Below are 20,079 nucleotides of genomic sequence, written 5' to 3' on the forward strand. Positions count from 1 at the left end.
TTGTTTTGTTTTGTGAGTTTGTTCTTGGCCAGTACTCTCATGTGAAAGATTTTAAATCCAGAGAGATTTTTCTGGCTAAATAAAGGTTAAATAAATTTAATGAAAGATTATATACAATAGATAGTACTTATTTCAGTAATAGCTTCTGTTTTAATAGTTTTACATGTGTCAAATGACAAATCAAATCAATCTACTTCAATGTCTACTAAAGTAGATTTATAATAGCAATACATTTTACTTAAACAACTATTTGTACAACAACTGAAATGAGTACAACTTTAATCCAACTCGAGAATGATTAATTTGACCTGGTTAAAAGTATATGTACATGCTCAGCTGTTCTGAAAAAAAAAATTGTTAAAGGCTTGAAAGTAGTTTAACACACACACACACACACACACACACAGATAACATGTATGTTATAGACACATAAGTATTATATATATATATATATATATATATTTATATATAATTCTGGCTTTGACTGTATTAGTAGTTTCCATTTTTGCTTCCCAATAAGACTTCAGGGCCAACAGTTCAGCAACTAGACATTTATCAGTTATTAAACAATACAGATTATAAAGACAATAATGGCCTTAAGCTGAATGTTGCTTTGTTACTTTTTAACATAGTGTTGATTTTCTTTGTTACATTATTTAGTTGAATTTAACAACATCAATGTAATAGTGTTATAAGGTAGGCTGTAAAGAGACGTGTCATTTATCCCGTCGTCCCAGTGACCTTTGAACTGATCGTGGGTTTATTATCTCATTCCCAGCTATGATCACAGCAGACACAGATAAGGAAACCACTAGTGATTTTGTTCCCAGGAGACATTAGGCAACCTTAGCCAGCCAATGAATGAATGGCACAGTGCTACTTGAGTGTTGCGGTGGCAGGTCAAACAAAAGGAAGTCTTAACCACGCCATGCCACTGTAATAAAGAAAGACACACCTATTTCTGCTCTGCTGCATTGAAGAAAGTAAAAGCTGTGCCCTTGTACCTGGTTCCTACTGTACTTCAGAAGATAAGACCAACTTCGGCGGATTAAAAGTATCTGGTAAGCTTTAAAATTTCATTTCAAATATGCAAGCAGTGTAATGTATCAATTATTTTCCAGCGCCGCTAGAGTACTTTTACATTTGATGAATGACAGACTTGTTCAAACATTCCACGTTTGCACTGCATTTCAACGGAAATATCCCTGTATTATAGAAAGTCTGCAATTCACTCGGTAGCATTTCTGCCTTGCATCATTTAAACACTGATTTAATCTCACAATAATGACCAGCTTGCTGTACAAAACAGTAAGGGATTATTATACAGGCTTTAGTTTGTTTTGCCTACGGTAATTCTCTTGTTTATTTCACATGATTTCCGCACTGTATCCTAGGGGAACGGTTTAAAATAGGGATTTTCATCCCAGCTAAGACCAGTAAATGCTATGAACTTGTCTCAATGGTTAGGCCTAAAGCAAGCTTATGATGAATTTAGGTTAACCCATTTATTCACAGGTTTTTGCAGTTTACATGAGCACATATGAAACAAACAGCATGTCATTTTTTAAGACAATGGAGTTGACAGACTGCGCATAAATCTGACAGATGAAAAGTGATCATGACAGAGAATCTTTAATATCATATTAATAACCGACCTTTTAATATTACAGCAAATATGATCCTATATATCCATATCTGTGCTTCCTTTATTGGGGTGTTGAGACAGAGGTCATATACAGTATCTGGTCACGTGACTTACAGCAATTGTTATATCATTTTTTTTTTACATGCTGTTAAAACTATGCACTTTTACAGACCCTTCAAACTGAAAAGCAATTTGAATCACAAATGTGAAATGCTGGGTTAATTGCATTAAATTCATTTAATCCATTGTGTGGAAAACTTATTGAAAGTGATACATGAATTAAATGCTTCATAACGAACATCATAAACGAACACGGTTAAAATGCGTAATATCCAAAAATATAGCACAGTCTTAAATGTCTTGCTTTTTAAAATTAAGATATAGACTATAAGATTATAACCTATAACATGGACAAATTTTTTTTTTGTGGCATCCTTCTTTGCCAGAACTACGAACCATCAGTTTTATGATGTATTTTAGCATTTTTAGCCTTCTTAGTTTCACTTAAAGACACAAAGTGAACTTGTAAGGCCTCTGAGTGCAATTAAACTACTCACAGTATCATACCACAGGGGGGTAAAAAAATCTCAACCTTATCTAAATAACTATATAATTTATGCAATGGGGGCACTCATCAGCCAATCCCTAGCGCGCATGCGCGTGATGCAGACGGGCGTGCGCCCTTTCAGGTAAAGATGAACCAATAGGCTTCAAAGTCACGTACAAGGTTAAAATGAGCTGTCCGCTGCTTCACGGTTAACAATGCATTTATTGTTCCCTTTTAGTACCTTAAAAACTCATTAAGACAATTATAAAAATTTAACCACACTAGGACACTAATGAATTGCCTAAGTGTAGGTATATTCATGGTTGCTGACTGGTTTACTGTAAGGGTTGGGAGAAGCTGGGTGAGAATCTGATTCATCTCGTCCTGAGCTGCTGCTGCTTGTGGAGGGGAGGAGGGAGATCACACGGCTGTTGTGTTGGGAGAAGGGCAGATATCCGCAGCATTCCCCTGCATCCTCCAGTAATCCCTGTGTCTCTCCTTCTGTCTGTTCATTCTTCAAGTCCACGTTCATCTGGAGAGACCTCGTCTGCTTCTATAGGGTTAAAATGGCCAGCAGCTTCGCACGGATCTTGTCCAGTAAAAGGAAGGTGGGAATCTTGTCGTTGGTCGGTGCTGGATCTCTGACAGTGGGATTCTTCCTGAACAGAGAGCAGCATGTCAATGCAGGAGCGCACGTCCGGAGAATCTACCCTGCTAGGTAACTACAAGCATACCCGTGTTTTATAACGACAACATCTTACATAAAACAATGAAATATTGTGAGAGAATGCCAAACAACCCATGCATTGTATTGCAAAAATGCCTAAGTGGGCAACAAATATGTTCATTAATACGAGTCAGGAATGATTCAGTTCCACGGTCGCGTTGCGATAAATAAGCATTATTATATTATATCTTTTTAATTGTGTATTCTATATTGTACATGCAATTGTTTCGTTTGGGTCTTTTAAATACAGTAGAATGAACAATTTTATTTTTACATCTTTCATGTAGCTACTACAAAATTATGATGAATGCAAATGTATTTATTTTATTTGTTTGTATGTATGCGTTAATTAATATCACAATTTAAATTTTGTCTTAAAATGCACGTGTAGTGGTTGAACGTTGGCTGCAACACGAGAGAGACTGCGTCTAGGTATTAACGCGTACAGAACGCGTCTATGACATTCTAGAACGCCGTTTTTTGTTGGCAGCTCAAAAGGGTTTGAACGCGTTCGGAACGCGGTTGACGCTCAAAGCGCTGTTTTAATAGGATCTGACGCGTAGGCTACAGAACGCGGTTTTGACGCTTAAAAACTCCCATTTCGAAAGACATGACCAACATCTGTCTTATTTTAGACAGACAGCTTGTTTGGTTTTGAGACACAGCCATTGTCCTTGATTTTCAGCTTTGTTCTCTTTCCCAACAGTGCTGAATATCCAGATTTGCGGAAGCACAATAACTGTATGGCCAGTCACCTGACTCCTGCTGTATATGCCAAGCTGTGTGATAAAACCACTCCGAATGGTTACACTTTGGACCTGGCTATCCAAACTGGTGTGGACAACCCAGGCCACCCCTTTATTAAGACAGTAGGAATGGTGGCCGGAGATGAGGAGTCGTATGAGGTGAGAGGATATTATTATATATGCCTTTCACACATTTGGCATATTAAGAGCTTTGCATTTTTGGAGCACAAAAGCACATCAAATATGTTTTGTGCAGGTCTTTGCTGACATCTTTAACCCAGTCATCAAAGAAAGGCACAATGGTTATGACCCCTGCAACATGAAGCATCCCACTGACCTGGATTCCAGTAAGGTAAGAGGAAAGGTTTGAGTTACAAGTAGACTAATACAACACTGACAGAAGTAGTGATTCTTCAACTGTGGGCACTTTTATTTCCCAAAAGTCTTGGAATGCCTTCATAATTCATTTCTGATACTTTTCCAATGTGTGTGTGTGTTTTTTTTAAGTAGATTTTATAGATATTTAAAAATATATTTATAGATACATTTTATGGTTTTAACCATGTTACAGACTCAGACATTGTTACACATGTCAAGAGTATTTACTTTAGTAATATTATACTTAATATTATACTTAATTACAAGCAACTAACACAGTACGTTTTCAATTAATCACTTAGAACTCATTTGTGTAATTACACTGTAACAACAAGGGCACAAAGCTCTATCTATCTATCTATCTATCTATCTATCTATCTATCTATCTATCTATATATATATATATATATATTTATTCAAAATGATATTGAAATATTTCATTATATCAAAAAACGAAGATATATCATTTTATTGTGGGTATTTAGATATCATAAAATGCTAGCCATGGAATTAGCCTGGAATTCAAAAAAAAATTTAATAATTGCATGAAAAAAGTTGGCATTAAATGAACACTCACACTATCTGTTTCCCAAATGCATGTTATAGATCTTATTGTAAACAATTCTTCTGTTTGTTTTTTTACCTTTTTGAACAAACTGGATCTTCTGGTGAAAATGACCTACAATCAAGAAAAAATATTTATTTATGTTAATTTTAATTTAAAAGCTAAATTTTACATTTCGGTTTTAAATGCTTTTTTTTTTTTTTTGCTTTTTTTTTTATAATCAGATTTTTTTTTTTTCATTTGAGATTTTTTTAAATTATTTTTTTATTGAAAATAATACATTTGTAATTCAACATTAAAAAGTAATTTACACCACCACCATTTCCATTACAAAATTACACTGTGGGGTTAAAAAAGGGGCACATAGTTACATAATATCACAATAGTTTGGCATTCTTTTTTTTCCCTAAGATCTTATTTTGGCATTTTTAGCTGGACAGCACAGTTAATTAACTGGAAGCAAAGTGGGAGAGAGAGAGAGGGGCAGGATCAGGAAAGGTCCATGAGCCGGGACTCGAACTTGGGACGCCTGAATCACAACAGCACTATATACATCTGCACATTGCCACGGGACTATTGGGGCCAACATTTTGGCATTCTTTTACATTTTTTAACCGGAAAAGCGGGCCGGAAACGCAGGCCTTACAGTTCCAAGTTACTTCCATTATGTTCATCCTACTCTCATCCCATCAGATACGGGGAGGCCAGTTCGATGAGAAGTATGTGCTGTCGTCTCGAGTCAGGACAGGTAGGAGCATCCGAGGCCTGAGCCTGCCCCCGGCCTGCACCCGCGCTGAGCGCAGAGAGGTGGAGAGGGTCGTGATTGATGCCTTGGCAGGCCTAAAAGGGGATCTGGCTGGAAAATACTACAGCCTCACTCTGATGACCGAACAAGAGCAGCAGCAGCTCATTGATGTGGGTATATTCACAAATGTGATGCTATGTAACTCAAGATGTTTTCATGCTGAACTTTCATTTTGCTATATAGGATCACTTCCTGTTTGATAAGCCTGTGTCTCCCCTGCTGACATGTGCAGGCATGGCTCGCGACTGGCCCGACGCAAGAGGCATCTGGTGAGTTTAAGGAGTTGAGTGGTTTGATGGTGAACCATGTCCTCTGACAGGACTGCGTTTCATCCTGAAGCAACCTCTACAGCCATGAGCTGTGGTTTGATATCGATCACAGAGTGTACCCAAGGCTCACTTACATCTCCTGCATTATTCATCCTCTTTTTTTCTCTTCTTCTTTCTGCCTGCAAGGGAAAGTGTGCCGGTGTTGCCAGACTCAATTTGGAAATTACCTTTCATTTAATACCCTGATGGTTTTCGAGCTAACAAAGCACTTCTGATACCATTTGAGACTAAAAGTGAGACTAAAACATAATAAGGTCAAGGGTAAGGTTTGAAATTAGAACAGATTCCTATTTTAAAAATAAAAGAGCCATTTTGCCGATGTGGATTATGCAACGAAGGTGAAAGTTAAGTTCAAAAATTGTTAATGTTTTGGGTCTTTCAGTTAGTATAAGGACTCTGCGCGCTGAATATTCAAATCTGTCATATTCAAATCCCAGTGTCCCCCGCTGTTTTGTTTATGAGCATGGTGGAAATCTCTTCAAAAGCCTCATTCAATCCAAAACATTTTGTCGTTCCCATGCATATATTTACAGGCCAAAGACATTGGCCTCAATATTTCTGCAGAAGATAATAACGAGATGCCTTTCAATTCCAGGCACAACAATGAGAAAACCTTCTTGGTGTGGGTCAACGAGGAAGACCACACTCGTGTGATCTCCATGGAGAAGGGGGGCAACATGAAGAGGGTCTTTGAGCGTTTCTGCAAGGGTCTCCAAGAGGTGAGGTCATGCATGTGTTGGTTGTGGCACTCGGTCACTGTTAAAACTGCACAAGCCTCCATTATTTATCCAGCAGAGACGCTGCAGCTGTGTTTATTGCTGCTCAGAGCAATGCCCTTTTGTGTACATACCGTTGTAAACACATCATCCTGCCAGACAGGCATCTGTGTGTAATTATGTGTGTGGTTCAGTCTTAGTCTGGTGCTCATTCTAAAAGGGAATCATAAATATATGTTGTATGTTTTATTTTTGAGCATCTTTTTAATTGTATTGTTAGTTAAAACAGATCACTCTCGTATCTTTCTCACAAGACTCTCTCTTTGTGCCTCAGGTTGAGAGACTAATTCAGGAGAAGGGTTGGGAATTCATGTGGAACGAGCGCCTGGGTTACATTCTCACCTGTCCATCAAACCTGGGCACAGGGCTACGAGCTGGCGTCCATGTTACTCTTCCTCGCCTCAGCAAGGTCCTCGCTTTAGAAATACATTCTAAACAATTTTGCACCTTGTGTGTGTCACATGCATTGTAATATTAATGCATTTCAATATTTATGTCCACATTTTCTTGCAGGACCCTCGTTTCCCTAAGATCCTGGAAAACCTGCGACTCCAGAAAAGGGGGACTGGAGGAGTGGACACCGCCGCTGTTGGAAACACTTTTGATATTTCCAATCTGGACAGACTGGGCCAATCGGAGGTGAGTTGTGTAAAAAAAGAAATAAATGTAATAAAAAAAAAAAACTAAAAATTTATAATGATATTCAAGTTCTTCACAACTTCGTCTAAATAAATTAAAAATAAAACACTAAAAAACTAAAACATTTTAAATGTTACAAATAAGTACATTTAGGCATCATTATATTATATAATATACAGTATGACAAATGGATTTTGTGAGAGATTACATTTAAATGTGTTATCAAATTATTAGTGCCTTAAAGTGAGTGTGAGATGAAGGCTTTAATATACACACAGACACACACACACCTGCCAAGGGCCATTTATGTGAGAAAAATTACCGGCTGTAAATATTTTTATAAGTGACATCTGTATGTGCATTATTTCATTAAAAATAGGCATAAAATTGGGAAACCGGATTGCAGTGTATTTTTATTATTATTATTAATTTCTATTATTTATTCAAATGTTAAAAATTAACGAATAAAGAAATATCACTATATCACTAAGATTACTGAACTGCAAAGTATATCATAATTTTTATTTATATAGATTTTTGTGAGAAGAATCTTTTACTGTGAACTGTGAAAAGATAACAGCACATCAGATTATATTTGTATAATTACAATGCAGTCTATAAATCATATTGCATTTTCAATAATTGTTAAAGTTAATATAAAAAAGTTACTGGCCAACTGGTGAATAACAGTGTTTTAAATACTGACCAGATGAATTTTAGTCATATTTCGCATTTGGCGAGTGTTAAGTTCAGGCCATGTATACTGATATATTGTGGGAAATAATGATAGAATTTAGATTTTTGGGTGAACTGATTCTTTAAAAACTTTAAAAAATTAAATTACCTTACCATAACGTCTTGTTTCAATCAACGTGTACTCAGGTCCAGCTGGCTCAGACTGTGATAGATGGAGTGAACTATCTCATCGAATGCGAGAAGAAACTGGAGAGAGGCCAAGACATCAAAATCCCCGCCCCCATCAGCCAGTTTAAATAGACTGGCGGTCTTGCTTAGCTCCTCCCTTCTCCTGACTCCTCCCTCTTGTGTGTTTCTTCCTCCTTCAATATTCCGCTGATACTGATCCATAAGCATGCCTCTATGTTTCGCCAGACAAACCACACTTCAGTATAAAACATGAGTGAATGTATCTTACATCATGATTGTGTTCATTAACGCTATGGATTTGTCACATTGTAACTTACTTGATTGTGTTACAATAATACTATAATAGCCATTGTCAAGATTTGCCTCAGGGGTCAGAGAAATAAAGTTGTTTTTGCTGAAGATGTCGTCGATATAAAATGCTTAAGGGTCTCGGAGAGTGTTTCATCATACATTCAACATGAAGTAGGCGAAAAGCAAAACTATCACTCAGTCATAAAGGTGCCAAGTCATGTATTTATGTTGCACTGGGCGTTGTCTTGTACTGACACCTAGTGGTGTGGATGAAGCATAGCAGAAATGCTTTATTTGCAGTCAACCATGATTCATAAATTCAAGTCGAGCTAGTCATGTGATTTCAAAACGATCACCCCCATGAAGCCACACAGTCTATGTAAAAGAAAGTCTGTGTTATATATCGGCATAGTAGACTTTCGGCACCGATGCCAAGGTGGCTTTTGCGAGTTCAATGCTTAAAGTCACTTTTGAGAATTGGGTAGAATCTGAGGTGAAGTCACAAGACTTGCACATTGCATTATGTTAGAAAACTTATATTAAAAATATAGTCAGACAGACAGATTGATAGAACGACGGATTGATAGATTTAATAGAATTAATTAAAAACAGTCAATTGCCAACAAGCAGGTATCATTACAAAATATCATAAAGATGAAAAGGTTTATTATATTACCAATACAAAAGTTACTAATGTCTACTGATGTCATTTTAGAAAGTATTTAAATTATATACAATTTATTAGAAATGAGTGTAAACTTTTTGAAAAAACATCTAAGTCCCCCATCCAGTGTTTATGACGGAGAACAGAAGTCATAGAGTTGGTTTGCTGATGCATTCTTCTTACTTTTCTCAGCATTCATGCAGGTTAAGGAAACCCTGAACTGTCACAACAGATAAAAAGTAACTAATGACTTTTTTTATATTAAATAAAATTATGATTAAGTAAAAAGAGGAAATCACAAAGGGGGTTAAATATTTTGCAGCCTTGTATGACTATATGAAAATACTCTATACAGATTGGATCAAATATAATGTTGCCGTTGCAGTCGCTTATCATGAAAATGCTTGGTGTTCATACCCACCTAATATATCCTGGAGCTGGTCCATCTCCTCTAGGTTGCACTGGAGCTTTTCCATCTGCTCGAAGAACCTGTGGAGATTATCTTCACGCCAGCACTCTGTTTCACAGTCATCCTGAAACTCAGCCGCTTGAATAAACGCCTCCAGACCCATGTCCCACTCCAGCTCATGTCTCGAGGTATGGCCTTCCAAATTAACATTTGGACTTGGTTGTTCTTCCTCATCTTTGACAGGTTTGTGGCCCTTCAGTTGGTTTGTTCGGCTTATCGCCCTGAAATCACAAATTGAATGTTTTAACATAGGGCTGGGTGATATGACCAAAATCTTATATCAGCATACGAGTCATTTTATTTCACAATAACTATATATATTACAATAAAAGGTTATTTTTGCTTTAAATAAGATTTTTATGATATCAAATTATAACGTAGGAATTTCATACTTGTCACCATTGTCAATATAAAAAAAAAAACAAAAAAAAAAACTGAATACTAGCCTAAATTTAAAAACAAATAAAAATTCAAACTCACTGAAGAAGAGTAAACAGTAAGCAATTAAACAAAAGCTAATTAAAAGGAATTATAAAGTAATCAATATAAACTATATAAAGTAATCAAATGTATAAAAATACTGCTGTGTAAATTAAATATATATTTCTTCTTATGAAAGTTGCATAAGTGATTTATTCAAGAGCAGTGGGAAATTTCTCTCTTTTGTTTATTGATTAACATGAATGACAGACAACAGTAAAATTAGACTGCTGTCACTTTAAGAGCTGCCCAGATCCAATATACCATTTCACGTTTTCTTTCTCAACTGTTTGCTTTCACTTAAGACCTAAATTACGGTTTTTACTGGGATACTTACAAAGACTTAAAATAACTTGTTTTTAAACGGCAATACTTGAAAACGCGTGCAAACAAAAAGTATTCATGTCCACATAGCACAGCAATTCGTGTGTAACCGTGATAGAAACAGTCCAAAATCTCTAGCAGTTGACAAATTTCTACCAGTTAATTGTGTCTTCTGGTATATTACCCACCCGTTTTAATGTACTGTATAACAAGCCAACATAAACTACATGCATCTAGTAAATCAAAACATTTGTTCACCTACCCCATATGACTTGCTTTGAACATCTCTGCTCTGCGCAGGATTTTCAATTGCTGCACCTCTTTGGAGAGATTGTTACGAATTTCCTGAAAGTCATCAACTGTGGACAAAAAGGAAACCAATTACCATAAATTTTACAGTTAAGAATATACATACACTACCATTCAAAATTTGGGGGTGGCTAGGCCTCCTGGAAAACCTATTTTTCGAGTTAGAATTTTTAATAGAGGAAAAAAAAGTTTGGAAGAAATATACCCAGAAAGGCACTAAACTACAATAATTTTCACCTTGTTCTGGGTTTAATTTTGTGTATCATGCAATACATAAAATCACTGGGTTTAGAACAATCAATATTTCTTTATATATTGTAAGAATACTTACTTATAACTGTCATAAAAACACAGGTCATCAAGGCTCCAAAAACAAGCCACACCATAATGAACAATCCACAGAGCTGATGGTTTAGCTCTGGAACTCTTTGAATGTCTTTTAGTAAATCAAGCCAGTGCTCCAAGGTAAAAATACTGAAGAGGGTGATGAAGGCACTGGATAAACCTCTAAAAAAGAAGAAGAGCACATCAAATAACAACAACCCACACCTTATAAAATAAACTCTTCAGGTTTTCACAATGAAAATGCCCTCACTTAAAATCATTCTTGTAGAGCAGACCTTCAATGTTAGAGTTGGTGTATTTTTCAAACAGAACTACTCCAAACACAGCAAAAACTAAAAAGCTCATTAACAACACTGGAAATATAAGTTTCACGGTCTGTTGAAAGTAGTCAGCATCGTTAGTTTTAACGTAACATTGTTTCTTACACAGTACAGGCTTATGGATAATTGCATACCCCACATGCATGGTAGATTATCTGCAACATTAGACGAATATCCTGGAATCTGGACACGATCTTCAAACATCGGAGGACGCGAAACTGGACGACAAGTTTCAAGAATTTTTGCGATATTAACGCACCTCTGAAGGTCTCGGGGACAATCGCTGGAAGAACAGGCTAACAGAAAAAAAGAATTTTGCATGGCAAGTTGTTGCTCACAAATTTTGAAAGTTACTGGAATATTCCAGGTGCACTACTTCAATTGATAGCACTTGATTACAGTTTGATTGCTAAAAGACAACAACATCTCTTTCCTTTTCTAAATAGTTAGAATTTAGGGTGCATTGAAGCACTCACTATTGAAGTGAATGGGGTCAATTTTTGGAGGATTTAATAGCAGAAATGTGAGGATTATTATCTTGAAAAAGCACATACATTAATTATTCTGTTTTTGGTTTGATTTGAGCTGTAAAGCTGTTCAAGTAATATTTCATTTAAAGGAACAGTTCATTAAGAATTTGTTTCTTAATCCATAGTTTTCAATACAGGAAAAAAAACCTCTAATTATGGTTTACATTTTTTCAGATTTGTTTTATTTTTTTAGAAATATAACATTTTAAACTACACACATACACCTTTCAGTGAACTGTGGTTTTACACATGAATTTATTTATTTATTTATTTTACTTTTCTTTTACCTGTATCTCACACACTTTTAGGATTTAATTTTGTGAGTAAATTTGAATATGTATGCACAAAGATGTAACTGACATAACAAATAAACTGTATCTAATTAACTACAGCCCAAAAGGGTGGAGAGTGAAACAGTCTAAATTAAAAAAAGAGAAAAAAAGAGATGTCCACATTTCACTCTGCTGCCACCTATTGATGAAGCATTGCAGATTCAGATGGTGATCATCTTTTTCATCTGAAATTGAAAGTTTATTCAAATAACATTAATTAACTGATTAATATATTTTGTTTGAAAAACAAGTATAGCTTTTACTGAGCATTTAACAGATTACACATCAACTCAATTCACTTCAACTGTGAGTTTCTCACTGTAACCCAGTCTAAAGAAGACATAGAAAAAGTTAAATTAACATTGCATTCATACCATTAGAGTCACAGCAAAATCAAAGAGGTTCCACGGACATTTCCAAAACAGCCAGAAATCGTCCAGCCACTTCAGGATGATTTCCAAAACGTAAACTTGTAGTATAGACAAGTTCAGTAGTTGTAGCACCACTAAAAGGATTTCTATGCTTGGATCCTTATAGTCATGAAACTCTGAATACGCAAACAGAGATGGCTCATGAGTGATTTACATTAGTCGTCTTTAATCTATAAAAATCGTGAGCTAATGACCTCTCACCTGCTTCTACTGATAGTAAAGAAACATTCAAAATGACAAGAACAAGCATAATAGCTTTAAACACACTACCTAACATATTTACGTTAAGGAGAGTACACGTTCAGACGGTCTCGAATTTAAAAACTGTGCTGCTTAGAATTTGCTTTTTTTCTTTTTTTGGACACAAGATTATGTTTAAAAGGATACTCTCTAAAATCCACTGAGCAAACATATTCATTGGAGGGTATCTTGAATGGCGGTTTAGCACACGGTTCAGTCTGCGCTGCTCCAGGGTTATGTTTTCTTTCCTGTGGCGACTGATTTCAAACCTCACCAAGTGATTATATTCATTCTCCAGACTGGTGTATCGCTCCAGATCTAAGACACAAATATGAAGAAAACATTTTTTTAAATTATTTTCTTTGTTCTTTCCAGCTGATATTGTAATACCCCTCGAAAGTGAACCCTGTCACCATCATATTTATCAGCTTGTCATTATCATGACATCATCATCATCATCATCCCCTGAGGAAGTGAACTCTTTTAAGTGCACTCATTTTTATCACTTTTTTTATGTTAATTTAACTGAACTAACCCTGTTACCATTATTTATTACAGTTCACAACTGATAACTAAATAGAACTAATCTGTAAATTTATAAGTAACGTTAATTCCCTAAATGTGAAGAAGCACACAAAATGTCAATTTAAACCGTAAAACCTTGTTACCCGAAGGCAAATATATTTATACTCTTATTTTTTGTATTAGATACCCGTCACATCCTTGACGCTGTGTTGTGGTCTGTCCTTGTGCTCCTCGCGCTGCGGGAAAAGATCGCACAGATCTGACATGTTGATCAGTTTTGATCGAATAATCTGCGCTCTCGGAGAAAGGCTTTCCTCAGTGGAAATGTTGTCCTCATGTTGGTTTGACTCACAGGTTTTATTTTCCTGACCTTTGATGACACTGCTCATTGTAAATGGGGGCAAAATGTACAACTAAATTCAACCCACTGAATTGTAGCGAGCATGACGTCAGACAACATTTAACGGTCAAAGGATGTGAAGTGAATGCAACCGCTTTAGGTGCTAAAATTAGCCATTTATTCTTTTTTTTTTTTATCTTTCTATCTATTTATTGCTGATTTGTCGATATTACTAAAATATAATTAAATTGGCAAACTGAGGTGACTTAGTTGTGTTCAGTGACCAATGTACCCTGAAGGGTAATCTTAATTAAGGGATTTAAATAATATTGTAACATTGAAATAAAGTAACACTGCCTACATACCTGTAAAAAATAAAAATAAATAAATAAATAATACTCCCAAGACAAGAGACAATTAATAATTAATCCCCCCCCCCCCCCAAAAGTGTCCCTTTGCTATTTTTGAGTGTGAGAAACCTCTGCAAACGATACTGTGTGTGAGTGAATCGAATGAATCGAATTGAATCGCAAACAACTTCAGATCTTTTTACTGCTCTGTTAGATGAACAGCGACTCATTCACGAATCTATCATTGCTAGTTCTGATTGTAAATAGCTTGAAAAGAAAAAATAATACACATAGCCTAGAATAACTGATGAATAATTATTGTGAAGACTGAGAGCACTAATAAAATGTCATCAAAACAAGGAGTTCGTGGTTATTTCACGGAGTTCATTTCACTAATTTGGTAATTTGATAAGTGACCTGGAATCTTCTGAGTTGTACAGTTTAGACATAGCACACTTTAACAACTAACATAGCTAAAAAAAAATCATAGTAACGCGCAGAGATTATTTCCCCACCCGGAAGTGTGTGTTTCCCGAGTTCTGATTGGCTGATTGTAGCAGCATGACGCTGCCGATAATCCAATGGTGAGACGCCACACTTAGGTTAGTTTGCAGAGCTCCGGTTTACACATCCGCGCGCGCGTCCGTCTGCGCGTTCTCTTTCACCGAGTGCAGGGTGCCAGATCCAGCGGGCCTTTCTTCTGGGCACTCCTTCCTTCCACAACAACACCTCAAAAAGAAGCACTTAATTGAGGGCTACCGGGATATTGATCACTCCCTCCACTTGTGCACTGAAAAGGGTTTGAAATGATGCTGCGCGTGCTGTTTATCGCCGCTTTCGCAGCGGCCGCGCGTGCGAGTGACGTGCTGGAGTTCACAGATGATGATTTTGACAGCAGAATCGGAGATCATGACTTTATTCTGGTAGAGTTCTTCGCTCCATGGTGAGTAAGAGACGAATCTGGCTTTTAAACGATCTTTTCTTCATGCAATTTTGAAAATATGTACATTAGAACACTTGGTGCATTAGCGCATACTATATATCATAAATAAAATTATTAATGTATTTTCTAGAGACCAATCCTATTATGTATTATTAGGAAACTGCGTGGATGACCAGGGCTTTGAATAATACTACAAAGCTAGTTTGCTAAAGCGAAAGTAACTACACTAGCTGCTTATTTGTTTTATTTTTTTGGTCAAGTTAGAAGTATGCAAGGTCGTGAGATGCTAATAAGGAATCTGGGAATGCATATGGAGTGATAAGGACTTTTAAACGCTTGCTGGGATCAGAATGAATTCATGCAACTCCATAGTTGTGGACGAAACTAAATATATCAGTCACTTCCTGTTTGTAGATTTCCCTCTTGTTTGCTAATGTCATGTAACGTTAGTGGATTAATTGCCTGTCTGTCGCTCACATTCTGCATAATTTCTCGAAATGTGTTCTGTGGGGCGAAAGAAAGTCGTAGAGGTATGAGTCCACATGAGATTGAGCAACCCATGATAAATTCTTATTTTTCAACTGTCTCTTTAAGAACGTTCACGCTGCACACGAAGGCCAACATTAGTTTTTTTGTTCTTTCTGAAATTGCATTTTTAGAGCAATTTGCCGGTTTACAGAATTAAACCTTAAAGTGTGTCAAAACGGATCTAATGTTTGTCTTAAGTCGCGGCTATATAAAGTTTATCAGATAGAAATCGCAGCTGAGGGCGGTAACAAGGATGTTTGGAGTCTCGGCGGCCCTCCGTTGTAACGTTTTGATTGGTCGATGAAGTTTCGCTGGCCGTGTGTGATTGGATGACGCACGATTACGTAGATCAACGTTACTGACTGACTTTAACAAAATGACTTGCCTTGCCTCAGATTTTACAGGAGGTTCAGGGGCTATTTTAATTTACCTTAAAAAAAAAAGTACTTTGTGGCATTTACTTTGCTTCATCTTTTTCTTCTTCTTTTTGTTATAAGCATATTCTAGTTTGAATAAAAGCCAGAAATCCACCAAATCTGACATGACTGTATAGTAGTTTAACTTTACAAAGTAATAAACCTCATGTGTCATCTTCACTTTTAGGTGTGGCCATTGCAAACGTCTTGCTCCAGAATATGAGGCAGCCGCCACTCGACTAAAAGGCATCGTCCCACTTGCTAAGGTATTGTTATCAAACCCTGCAAATTTACCTAAATACATTTTACATGGTCTCATTATAGAGTTTCATATTTTTCAGTGTGCACTTGATTGTACTCCGTGTGCACCTGTAGTGTAGAGATAACATAAATAAAATAAAACACTAAGTGTACTTAAAGAAATTTAATTTAATTTCACTTTTTACAATTGCTCAAATATAATTTCACCCCCAAAATGAAAAGTCATCTACTCACCCAAAAGTTGTTACCAAACAACTGCTTCCGTATTATGGGGAGAAATTATATTTAAGTCAAGGGCTACCAGCCAATGTTTGGTAACCAACAACTTTAGGGTGACAAACTTTTTGGTTGAACTGTCCCTTTAATTGTAAATACCATGCAAAAGTCACCAAAAACATTGCATTATTTCACACTTATACTCAAACAGCATATTTTATTAAGTATGCTCAAAGTATACCGTAGTCTACTTTTCACAAGGGTTGACTTGTGGGGGATTGCTCTTAATGTTCTTCTCTAATATGATCTAGGTGGACTGTACCGCCAGTTCCAACGTGTGCAGCAAATACGGCGTGAGCGGATACCCAACCCTGAAGATTTTCAGAGACGGAGAGGAATCTGGTAGCTACGACGGTCCCAGGACAGCAGGTGTGTTCTTGTATCTCGTGTGATGGCATATGTAGCTCCTTCATCAGATGTTAATGTCTTCTTTTTTCCTCTTTAATCCCTCAGATGGAATTGTTAGCCACCTGAAGAAGCAGGCAGGCCCAGCCTCGGTGGAGCTCAAAAGTGAGGCTGAGTTTCAGAAGTACATTGGGGACCGTGATGCCAGTGTTGTGGGTAAGTGATGGTGTTGTACAGTAATGTTTACTGTCTCACATTAGACCTGATTGTACGGTTTCTTTTTTGCATCAGTGCTCTTGACTATGTTATATGTAATTGTTATCCGTGTGTCCAGGATTCTTCGCTGATGGAGGAAGTGCTGCTCAAGGAGAGTTCCTGAAGGCTGCCAGTGCTTTGAGAGAGTCCTATCGTTTCGCCCACACTAACGTAGAGGACGTATTGAAGAAGCATGATGTTGATGGAGAGTATGTGGCATTTTTCTGTTCCTAGTGATTTCGGTTTCCGTTTTGCAGCGATATTCATCCTGTTTCTAATATTCTGTTTTTTAATGCATGTTGCAGGGGCATTATTTTGTTCCGACCACCTCTTCTCAGCAATAAATTTGAAGACGGCAGTGTGAAATTCACTGAAGACAAATTCACAAGTGCGAAGATCAAGAAGTTCATTCAGGATAACATGTACGTTGCTGATGTTAAAATTAGTAAAATAGGGCACTCAGTTGCTAATATCGGCAATCTGTTTACTATAAGTTTGATTTACTGGTTGAATATGTAATATTAAAGTCTTTTTCCCCATGTGACAGTTTTGGCATCTGTCCCCACATGACTGATGACAACAAAGACCAGCTGAAAGGCAAAGACTTGTTGGTGGCCTACTATGATGTGGATTATGAGAAGAACCCCAAGGGTTCCAACTACTGGAGGAACAGGTATAACAATCTGGTAAATTTGTTTGCTCAGGGACAGTTAAATTTATGTATATAGAAGTGGCATTTATTTTCAGTAGATTCAAGTACTATGGAAATATAGAAGTTGCAAGGTTATATATATATATATATATATATATATATACACACACACATATATTTAAACAGACGCAAACATACATACAATATATATGTATACGTGTGTATGTGTGTATATATATATATATAATATATATATACTTAAATATAAAAAATCAGTTGGAAAAGTTGCAAAATATTACTACTTTTGTTTTTTTCCTCTAAGAATTGTAGAATGTAAATTTTTCCATTTATGGACTCTCTTTATGGAAGTATTTTTTTGAAAAGTGATATCCAACATTATCATCAAATAAAATGTAAACATAAATTAATTTATGGAATATTACTTCTCAATGAGGCAGTGTGTTTAAATGGTGATCTGAGATCAGACTCTCATTGTCCTTGTGTGTGTGTCTCTCTCCAGGGTAATGAAGGTGGCCAAGAGCTTCCTAGATCAGGGGAAGAAGCTCAGCTTCGCTGTGGCCAATAAGAACAGCTTTGGCCATGACGTGTCTGAGCTGGGTCTGGACGGCAGCAGTGGAGAGCTGCCTCTCGTCGGCATCCGTACTGCCAAGGGAGACAAATACGTCATGAAGGAAGAGTTCTCGTAAGTTGTTTTTTTTCCTCCCTTTAACAAAAGACCTTGATTTAAGCAGCAAAAAGAACAAAATCTTTTTTTGTCTGCAGTCGTGATGGAAAGGCCTTGGAAAAGTTCCTGCAGGATTATTTTGATGGAAACCTGAAGCGTTATCTCAAATCAGAGCCTATTCCTGAGAACAACGACGGCCCTGTGAAGGTGCCTCAGGCAGTTTTGTTCTGCATATATTTTTTCATACATTTATGCATGTATATTTTCATAAATATATGTATTTTAAATACTAGTTCACATAACCTGGAACTTAGTCCTTGTTATTTCTAGGTTATTGTGGCTGAGAACTTTGACTCAATTGTAAATGATGAGAGCAAAGATGTTCTGATTGAGTTTTACGCCCCCTGGTGTGGACACTGCAAGAGCCTGGAGCCTAAATACAAAGAACTCGGAGAGAAGGTACGTTTTAAGAGATTGATGTTGTATTGATCGCTATGAAATATTCATCTGAATGGTCATTTCTTAAATATTATTTTTATTTTACAGCTTTCCGATGATCCAAACATTGTCATCGCAAAGATGGATGCCACTGCTAATGATGTCCCTGCTCCATATGAAGTTAGAGGGTATGTAGAGACTATCCATCATTTTCCCGGCAAAATTATGCTAGAGCTTTTTCTGTGGCGTACAAGTTATTGCTAATTTTTTTTACTCACAATCTGAACCTTTTGCTTTCAGATTCCCCACAATCTTTTTCTCCCCCGCTGGTCAGAAACAAAATCCAAAGAAATATGAGGTTTGTGTTTGCGATCTTAATTATTTATTCATTTAAAAAAATCGAAACTTCAATATTCATTCTACCAAAAAAGTGAATGTGATCAGTCTTGTTTAACCATCAGGGAGGTCGTGAAGTCAGCGACTTTATTTCCTACTTGAAAAGAGAGGCCACAAACACCTTGGTGGTGCAAGAGGATGAGAAGAAATCAAAGAAGAAGAAATCTGAGTTATAAACAATCAAAACCCAATAAGCAAGGAGGGAATTTTTGCAGGAGACAAATTATATTCCAATCTTTAGTAAAGTGAGTGCTCTGACCCACGTCACAATGTCGGCCCTCTTGTGGGCCTGCTGATCTGGGAACACTGTGGAAGGTTGTGACGGCCAGACTGTGTGATTTTCAGATAAGTGAAAGAGAGGTACACATCTGTCAAATTGAGATTGTTTTCCCTACACTGTACCTTGGAGAGATGCACTTTTGAGGCCAATTCTACATGGTTTTTTTATTTTCTCATGGAAAATGGGGATTTGGTGAATTATTTTTCCTTTTTTGTACTTTTTTTTTTTTATGTTTGGAAGGAATGTGAAATAAAAGGCCCACTAAACCTACAATCCTGCGGGTTTTAACCGTTTTTTTTTGTTGTTGTTTTTTTTACATACAATTTACTACAATGATTGCATGTGGCAGCTGCATTGAACTTGTAGTTATGCAGTTAACATTCAAGAGAACTGTGACTCTTGTACCATTATGAACAAAACGCCTACAGCCATTGGTTTAGTTTAACCAAGAATTGACCTCATCCTAATCTGTCTCACTGATGTATTTGTTCCAGAATTGTAAAAGAAAAACTGTAGAAGCTATAAGATAAGCATCTAAAGACTGATGGAACGTTTTCAGTAGTTTTTCCAGGATGTTCCTCAGGTTGTAGAGCTGTTGTTACATGTGATCTT

General features: G+C 36.6%; 3 protein-coding genes across 5 annotated transcripts; 2 read left to right on the top strand and 1 right to left on the bottom strand.

Moving 5' to 3' along the window:
• Nucleotides 1–879: 879 nt before the first annotated feature.
• Nucleotides 880–8,459, top strand: LOC132124736 (creatine kinase U-type, mitochondrial-like). Its single transcript, XM_059535890.1, has 10 exons — nucleotides 880–1,061; nucleotides 2,714–2,910; nucleotides 3,626–3,824; nucleotides 3,922–4,017; nucleotides 5,302–5,523; nucleotides 5,597–5,682; nucleotides 6,338–6,461; nucleotides 6,793–6,927; nucleotides 7,032–7,157; nucleotides 8,040–8,459. Exons 2-10 carry the CDS (start codon nucleotides 2,759–2,761, stop codon nucleotides 8,151–8,153), a joined length of 1,254 nt encoding a protein of 417 aa, XP_059391873.1. The 5' UTR covers nucleotides 880–1,061; nucleotides 2,714–2,758; the 3' UTR covers nucleotides 8,154–8,459.
• A 463-nt stretch (nucleotides 8,460–8,922) lies between these two features.
• LOC132124735 (cation channel sperm-associated protein 2-like) lies at nucleotides 8,923–14,640 on the bottom strand. Of its 3 annotated transcripts, XM_059535887.1 has the most exons (11): nucleotides 14,508–14,640; nucleotides 13,490–13,683; nucleotides 12,925–13,095; nucleotides 12,739–12,807; nucleotides 12,481–12,653; nucleotides 11,379–11,540; nucleotides 11,175–11,299; nucleotides 10,911–11,086; nucleotides 10,533–10,629; nucleotides 9,419–9,687; nucleotides 8,923–9,217 (listed from the first exon to the last, which is right to left on the bottom strand). In XM_059535887.1, the coding sequence occupies exons 2-11, from the start codon at nucleotides 13,566–13,568 to the stop codon at nucleotides 9,186–9,188; spliced, it is 1,353 nt and encodes a 450-aa protein (XP_059391870.1). In that variant the 5' UTR covers nucleotides 13,569–13,683; nucleotides 14,508–14,640; the 3' UTR covers nucleotides 8,923–9,185. The 3 variants fall into 3 exon arrangements, with proteins under 3 accessions (XP_059391870.1, XP_059391869.1, XP_059391871.1); XM_059535886.1 differs by lacking the exon at nucleotides 14,508–14,640 and having other exon boundaries at nucleotides 13,490–13,995; XM_059535888.1 differs by lacking the exons at nucleotides 12,739–12,807; nucleotides 14,508–14,640 and having other exon boundaries at nucleotides 12,481–12,575; nucleotides 13,490–13,996.
• A 5-nt stretch (nucleotides 14,641–14,645) lies between these two features.
• LOC132124734 (protein disulfide-isomerase A3-like) lies at nucleotides 14,646–19,740 on the top strand. Its single transcript, XM_059535885.1, has 13 exons — nucleotides 14,646–14,935; nucleotides 16,067–16,145; nucleotides 16,668–16,785; nucleotides 16,870–16,977; nucleotides 17,096–17,225; nucleotides 17,322–17,438; nucleotides 17,564–17,689; nucleotides 18,189–18,371; nucleotides 18,452–18,560; nucleotides 18,684–18,812; nucleotides 18,900–18,979; nucleotides 19,092–19,149; nucleotides 19,253–19,740. Exons 1-13 carry the CDS (start codon nucleotides 14,799–14,801, stop codon nucleotides 19,361–19,363), a joined length of 1,485 nt encoding a protein of 494 aa, XP_059391868.1. The 5' UTR covers nucleotides 14,646–14,798; the 3' UTR covers nucleotides 19,364–19,740.
• The last annotated feature ends 339 nt before the right edge of the window (nucleotides 19,741–20,079 follow it).

The sequence above is a fragment of the Carassius carassius genome, chromosome 43, assembly GCF_963082965.1.
Source record: "Carassius carassius chromosome 43, fCarCar2.1, whole genome shotgun sequence".
NCBI lineage: Eukaryota > Metazoa > Chordata > Actinopteri > Cypriniformes > Cyprinidae > Carassius > Carassius carassius.

Bases quoted from the DNA above. Each gene is read 5' to 3' on its own strand.
- LOC132124735 (XM_059535886.1), bottom strand. From the start codon at position 13,691: ATGAGCAGTGTCATCAAAGGTCAGGAAAATAAAACCTGTGAGTCAAAC. The intron at 13,096-13,489 runs GTATCTAATACA...TTTGTGTCTTAG, and splicing joins CAGCGTCAAGGATGTGACGG to ATCTGGAGCGATACACCAGT. The intron at 9,218-9,418 runs GTGGGTATGAAC...CTGTTGTGACAG, and splicing joins CCAGCTCCAGGATATATTAG to TTCAGGGTTTCCTTAACCTG.
- LOC132124734 (XM_059535885.1), top strand. From the start codon at position 14,799: ATGATGCTGCGCGTGCTGTTTATCGCCGCTTTCGCAGCGGCCGCGCGT. The intron at 17,226-17,321 runs GTATGTGGCATT...TGCATGTTGCAG, and splicing joins AAGCATGATGTTGATGGAGA to GGGCATTATTTTGTTCCGAC. The intron at 17,439-17,563 runs GTACGTTGCTGA...CCCATGTGACAG, and splicing joins AAGTTCATTCAGGATAACAT to TTTTGGCATCTGTCCCCACA.
- LOC132124736 (XM_059535890.1), top strand. From the start codon at position 2,759: ATGGCCAGCAGCTTCGCACGGATCTTGTCCAGTAAAAGGAAGGTGGGA. The intron at 2,911-3,625 runs GTAACTACAAGC...CTTTCCCAACAG, and splicing joins CGGAGAATCTACCCTGCTAG to TGCTGAATATCCAGATTTGC. The intron at 6,928-7,031 runs GTCCTCGCTTTA...ATTTTCTTGCAG, and splicing joins CTCTTCCTCGCCTCAGCAAG to GACCCTCGTTTCCCTAAGAT.